Consider the following 6984-nt stretch of genomic DNA (forward strand, 5'->3'; position numbering starts at 1 on the left):
AGTGCTATTCATTCGTTTACCAACTTGATGAAATTATTTACGAATAAGAGTACACAGTATGTATATATGTCTGCGCGAGAGCGGAAAGCTTTTGTGCACGTTTGCGTGTACGTGTATGTGTATGTGAGTTTTGTAAAAGGGTCAAAGGTTTTGTGAAAGAGTGAGAGTTTTTTGTTGGAAAGAGGGGGTTTGCGTGGTTGTGTGAATGTGAGAATTTTCTGCAAAAAGAGTTTTGTAGATTTGGTGGGGCAAGGGGACCGGCTGTTTCCATTGGCCGCCAGTATCCAACGTTCGCCCCACGTGGGATACAGGCGGCCAATGGTTACAGGCGGCCAACATCAGTAAAGTCCCCCTGAGGTGACGGTTATCTCAAATCTGACGGGTTATCTCAAATGCGCCGCGGGTTAGGCGCTAATTGGCACGTACGTAGCTAGGAGCCGGTTAGTCGGGTGGGTCTCCATTGTTGTATCTACTGAACTTTCTCAGGATAAAGCCAGCGGATTTAGTTTGGAACATTCCTGGCTCTGAGTTTGTCGTGGATTTGTCATAAAAATCTTACCATAAATGTCACCGTGCTTATCCGACTGACATGCCTGTGCTAAACTGGATGGGAAAGGCACATATTTATGTAATGATAATCGTGACTTCTCATGCATTTTTGCCACCTGAAGGGCTCTGTAGAGAACATACAAACATGCGAGTGTACATGTCTACAAGGCCCTCTCCAAGGCAAGAAGCCTTGAATTCACCAGCATATGTGTAATCATTCCCTCTCCTTAGGCAGATTTCTTTTGTATATTTAGCCTTGGACAGATTTCATACAGAGTGTTTGATCCGACTAGAAATGACCGCGAGGGCACAGTGACTCAAGAAACCAGACCTGTCTGATGCCAAAAGGTAGCCATCTTGAAATGGTAAACAAACAAAAAACAAACCTTCACCTCTGTATTCTACCAAATACCCCGTATTTAATTGTGATTCTTCCCAAGGGATGAATTTACACGTGTTCAATCCATTGGCCTATCCTAAGTTACCAGTTTTCATGCTGAAAAGCATTTTAAAGTGTGTACAGTGTGGAATACGTTAACAATTTAGAACTTGATAATCAATACAAAGTAAGTACACTAGAGCCAATACGTGAAATTTAGGTACAGTTGAAATCAATACTTAAATATAAAAGCGCACTATATTATATAATATAGTCTATCCCATAACACACATATGTTCCAATATTCATTCCAATATTATATTCTTGTACACAGTCGAAGGATAATATACACATCACCGTCGATATTTTCGGACGTTCACATTTGTTTAGCTGTCACTTCATGATATAGATGAATTTTATTATCATTATCAATATAACAAAAAATACGGCGACATTTGTTTGGTCTTCTACAACCACACCTATTAACAAACATATAAACATATAAAATTATACAAGTGCAGCCTAGGATTTGTCTATGGTTCCTAAAACTGTTATAGTTAAATGTCATTTACATGATTCACCTCGTCATAGTCACTACAACGTAAATAAAACAATAGCATGACACCGGTGTGGCTCTACCTAGACCTCAACCAAAAGGTTTTCATCACTATCTTCTTCTTCCATCCTTTCTGCGACACACCTGTGATATTTACATTTTTCTGGAGTAAACTTTATGATCACCAGCAGTGCATTTGTAACGAGCAGGATCCACACCATTCTGCCGTCTAGGACTGACCCCTGATATAGATAATAAACCCACATTTGGATGGGGAAGTGCCCAGCCGCGGTCCACCGCAGCTTATTCAGGAAGACTAGCTCGACGGAGACGGTGGCCAGGACGCAGATGGCGAGTAGAACCAGGAGCAGGGTCGACACGGTGTCCGGTCCGACGCCGAAGTCCTGGACGAGCAGCGCGGCGAGGAGCGTGGAGGTCTGGACGTAGTTCCAGGTCATGTTGTAGGCCACACAGTTCTCAACCAGCAGGGCGTAACACACGCGGTGGCGGAGAGACATTCGGGACATTTGCTTCTCGGACATGTTGTGGACCAGGAACAACAAGGCGCACAACAAGATCTGGTGGACAAACTTGATCGCCACAACAGCCAGGCCGTTGTAGTGGAGGTACGTTATCGGCAATGCGACTAGCTCCCTCAGGGTCACTGTCGTCACCACAAATCCGAGTTTCGTGTCGTGGTCGTCCCAGAAACTTCTCATTGTAGCCAGGAGCCAGTAGACTAAGCACAGCGCTCTCCAGGCAAAGCCGATCGCGTCGGGAGTACTTAGAATTGACCCAGCCAACGCGATGATAAACTCATTAGCCATCTGTGTACAAGTGTAAGAAGAGAAATGTCTGTGACTAGAGGGCATGCTTGTGTTAATCAAAACATACTTAGTAAGAATAGGTAACACTCGTCCCGGGCCCCTTTCCCCAATAGATATATGCTGCGACCGATGAGCTATTGGTATAGCATATAACAGAGAGACAGCCGGGATTTGACTCAGAACCCAGTGCAGTTCGTTCAGTTACATTCAAGCCGTACCTTTGACAGTGTCAGCCACGCAGCAGGGACATGAGACAGTCTCCAATACAAGTCTCCAGTTGTTGTGTAATCCGACTTTGACCTACCTTGATGTACCAGTATGCAAATCGCAGTAAAGCGATCTCTGGTGCTTAAACAGAACCAACCACAAACTAACTAGAAAATTGAAGGTAACTTCACGAACGCAGTGATTCTACTTTGATGAGGCCAATTCAAGTACAGCACGTCTCTATTCCTAAGAACGTCTGGCCTATGATCTATAACCGGTACGTCACCATAAACAACCCAGGCTTGTCACTAACCCATTGTTATCATACAGATAATTGGTCGGTGAAAAATGTGGCAACAATCGCAGATGTCAGAGGCGACGGTTACCGCCGGTCGCGCAGGCTCGATAATCCCTTATAAATGTATGTCTAAAGGTTGCTGTATTGTTGTTATTTCTGGTGGAACGTAAATACCCACGGTCTTGCTGTTTTCAGTCTAGTCGTTACGTTTCTAGAGCACGTAACCTAACCTGGTTAGGTCTGAAACATGACTGTGTCAATATAGGTAGTACGCAGTCATATTCTGACTTAACGCTTGAACGCAACGAGTTGGAAAAACCTCGGTGAAGATATGCCCAAGGTGTGATGCGCCTTTGGGTATGTTTAGTGGCTGCAAAATTGGTATGCACGATGTGACTGCGGGGTCAGGCCGAGACATTTGCTACGTCTAATATTTCAGACAGCTGGTGACATTACTTTAACAGTTGATTCCACTCGCTATTGTAATTACGCAAACCCCCTAGGCCCTCCGACCCAACTTCAACTATCAGCGCGCGGCCTAGAGGGTTTCCGCATGTGGTGCCCAGCGTAGGGCGGGGAGGGCGTGTGCCGGGGACGGGCTAACCAGGGCCCGCGGCGTTTACTAACTCTCCCCGACGACCAACGAGGATGGCTCCCAGGGTATGTTAAAAGTACATGTACTAGTAAGTATATTGTAGTAAGTTCTAGGGTAATCCCTTGTTCTTGTTGTCCTTGTTTTAGTCTATTATGTCACTGGGCAAATGCCAGGATTACGCGCATGCCCAGAGATTTTTCATGTACAAAAACAGTGTAAATTTCTTAATGTTGGGATCTGTTGTCTTTTTTTGGAGCTGGATGTTATAGGTAAGGGTTATTTGCATTTGAGTATAGTAAAAAAATGGAGTTTGTGCCATGTTTGGTGTGTCCAGGCCAGAAAAGAAGTCCTGAGTTTCCATGCTATCATCAGCTGGTGATAGAGGTCAGAGGTCACTTCTGAAAGTTTGTGCTAGCGTTTAAATGCCTTTAGCAGTATAGGATTTTTTTATATTAACAAAACTGACAGTTTAGAGGCCGAGTGACCCTATGAATGTGTGCTTTTGATGCGGTTTCACTCAGGCAGGTGACTTTTCACACCTTCTTTCTTACATGTTTTCCATACATTTCAATGGGACAGTCCATGGGACAGTCTTTGCCCTGATCACGAAGCTAAGGTGCCCGTGTGGCCTAATTCCTTAATGGGAGGAAGGACTATCAAAATGTTTCTGCAAGTTCCGCTATGGTTGGAACCTGTCTAACGTGTTGTATTCAGTAAGAGGAACAAAATGTGACTAATATCCACCAAGCACACACAAAGATGTTTTATTGATAATATTCTTCTTTACCTTGCAGGTACAGTACTACAAGTCGAACAGACCTCTACAAACACGTTTTGCAGGGCGCGTTACATGTCCGGTCATTCCTGCTGATGGGAACGTAAACTCAATACATAAACTAAGCACTACATTCGTCTCTACCTGATTCGTATGCCACATATGCTTGCATGGGCTTGGCATTAACATTCGAATCTGCATGGAGCAATGTCTCGCTACATGTATCATAGAACCATGCGGAAGGACAGGACGTCTCAAGGGCTGCGAAAGGCAAAAATACAGCAAAGTTCATAAGATTGTATTATCTTCTACAACTCACCTATGAACAAACAAGTAGATACAGATGGAATTATATATGAAAAGTTTATTCCAAATTCATGACCAGAGGCTAAATGCAGATTACAAACATGAAAGAACATTGAAACAGAGTATAAAATAACTAAAATCTACATGATGAAAGGTAGTTGTGCAAAACTATAGCTATGTCTAAAACTATGTCTGAGGGTTTGAAACATATACGATTATACAAGTGCATAGCCGTAGTCAACGCCTTAATAATCCCACATATAGACTACTGTTGCTCCGTATGGGGAAACACAACACAGAACAACATAAGAAGACTACAGGTGGTTCAGAACAGGGCAGCAAGGCTAGCTCTTGGTTGTGATCGTGATGCACCCAAGCTTTTATAAGCGGCACTAAACGTTTCTTCGTTACATAGTATACTCTGCTTTGTTTGTAACATATAAATCATACAATACTTCTCTTGTTGATATATTGCTGTATGTATAGGGGTTTAGTTTTCAGCGTACTACTTTATGTTTATGACTATTTGTATGATTATTGTATTTATGTTAAATGTTAAGTGGGGCTGTAAAATAAGTTGTATAACTTGAGTTCAGTCCCACTTCGTCCTTGTATTTGTATTGCTTTATTAAAAAAATATATCCTTGTTGTTAAGATAATCTGATCAACTAAAAGTCGATCAGTCGTAGGCCTTAACATCATTTCGTAAAATATCGTAACAATTGCAACAAATTGTAACAATAAACAAAGTTTGAGATTTAGGATTAACATAAATAATTGTACATGAATATTGTACTTTTCTTCTAAATTAGGCCTAGAAAAAAATCGCGTTTTTAATCATTCGACTGACCCTAGAAAGCAACCCTCACCCCAGCCTTTTTAAAGGTGTCAGCCGCCAACGAGAGACATGGAATTTTCATTCTGACATACATGTAGTGGTGTGTACCGGTACCCTGGACAAAATCAGAAGCGGACCTTGTGTTTCAGTTCAAGTCCAAATGAAAAATAAACTCAGTGATTCGGTACTGTACTTACAAAACAAAAAAATAGTCTTCTCGTCTCATGTCATATTCCCCTTTTTCTTCTTAACTTCCTAAAACAGTGTAAACCTAATATCAATTTTTCCTCACCTTCAGCAAAAGGATGGACATGAGGCACATTGTATAAAAAATATGCGTCATCACTTACTATTGGTGATTTCCTTACGTACAGTTTCATTGTTGGTGACCACCTGGCTTTAAATGAACAGGATCCGTCTTAGTCTCTGAGAGTTACCTGGTACTGAAAAATTAATATTCTACACCTCAGGCAAATCAGTACAGTCAGCTCTGGTTGTGGTGTGGTAGACTAATAAGTAGATTAAGAACTGCTGATAGCGTGACGTAACATTTAATATTCACCACCCAAGCACTGTCTATACCCATATAAGGACTGTCCATGGTCCAATACCTGTTTGCCAAATGGGATGGTGTTTTGAAAATCTAAAAAATGAGCTTAGGCCACACCAATTGAATTTAATGGTTCTAGGATTCTTTCAGAAAAAACGTACGAAGCGACAGGGCGAAAAAATAATAAAAACAGGTCTAGGCATCCTATTATAGCCCCAAATGCTACGATAGGAGCCATGAAGTCAACAAAAAAGACTGGGTTAATATCTAAACAATGAATTATGAACTTCTAATCAAACCAAATTAAGCATTGATAGATGGAAAAACTGTTGCAACTAGGAAGAAAAGGAATTTCCCCAACTGTTGGGGGAAAATATGAGCATTTTTGAGTCGATTCAGAACAAAAATCTTTTTTTTTTTTGCAAACCAGGAAAAAAATGAAGAGGCGAATCCGAGAAGCAACAAATTAAATCAGTGTGGTCTTAGTTTGATTGTCATTTCTTCGGTTTCATTTGACATCTGTTGTTGCAGACAGCATATTGCACTATGAATGAATTGTAATGAATAGTCGAAAATGTGTATTCATGAACTCAAATTGCCCAGAAAATATTGCAACTCAAAACATTAAAGTCTAAAAAAGTAAAATGTTGCGGCATGTGAACTAAAACAGTTTAATCTAGTCGAGTATTGGTTTATTTTCCTGCCCTTTTCCTGCTCTGCGAACTTTAAAACTATATAGCTTACTCTGTTAATTTTTTCGGTCGTGCTTAAATAGATCATTTTTCACCTACAAGAATTTCTCACTTTTTCGCTAATTTTTGCCACTTTATGTATTAATTCCCTGTCTTAACCCAGACAACTTGACGGAAAGCTTTTACAATTTATACGGGCAGGATGAAGGGAGACTGCAGGAAAAGTACTTTTCAGACGGAAACCTGAACAACACAGAAAACGAGGTTCAAGATTAGAACTAGGTTGGGGGGACTAAACCTTTTAGTTTAGTTTTAGACTAAACCTTAGAGTTACTACGTTTGCCGCTTCTGCACCCACGGGGTGAGTTGACAGAAGTTTTTGGACCGCCCCTCCCCCCCCTTTCTCTCTCTC

General features: G+C 41.4%; 1 protein-coding gene across 1 annotated transcript; it reads right to left on the reverse strand.

Annotated features, from left to right (window-relative positions):
* Positions 1-1324: 1324 nt before the first annotated feature.
* LOC109470679 lies at positions 1325-2628 on the reverse strand. The gene is made up of 2 exons (XM_019769709.1): positions 2530-2628; positions 1325-2311 (listed from the first exon to the last, which is right to left on the reverse strand). Exon 2 carries the CDS (start codon positions 2309-2311, stop codon positions 1568-1570), a length of 744 nt encoding a protein of 247 aa, XP_019625268.1. The 5' UTR covers positions 2530-2628; the 3' UTR covers positions 1325-1567.
* Between the last annotated feature and the right edge of the window lie 4356 nt (positions 2629-6984).

The sequence above is a fragment of the Branchiostoma belcheri genome, unplaced genomic scaffold, assembly GCF_001625305.1.
Source record: "Branchiostoma belcheri isolate BF01 breed outbred unplaced genomic scaffold, Haploidv18h27 scaffold23, whole genome shotgun sequence".
Taxonomy (NCBI): Eukaryota; Metazoa; Chordata; class Leptocardii; order Amphioxiformes; family Branchiostomatidae; genus Branchiostoma; species Branchiostoma belcheri.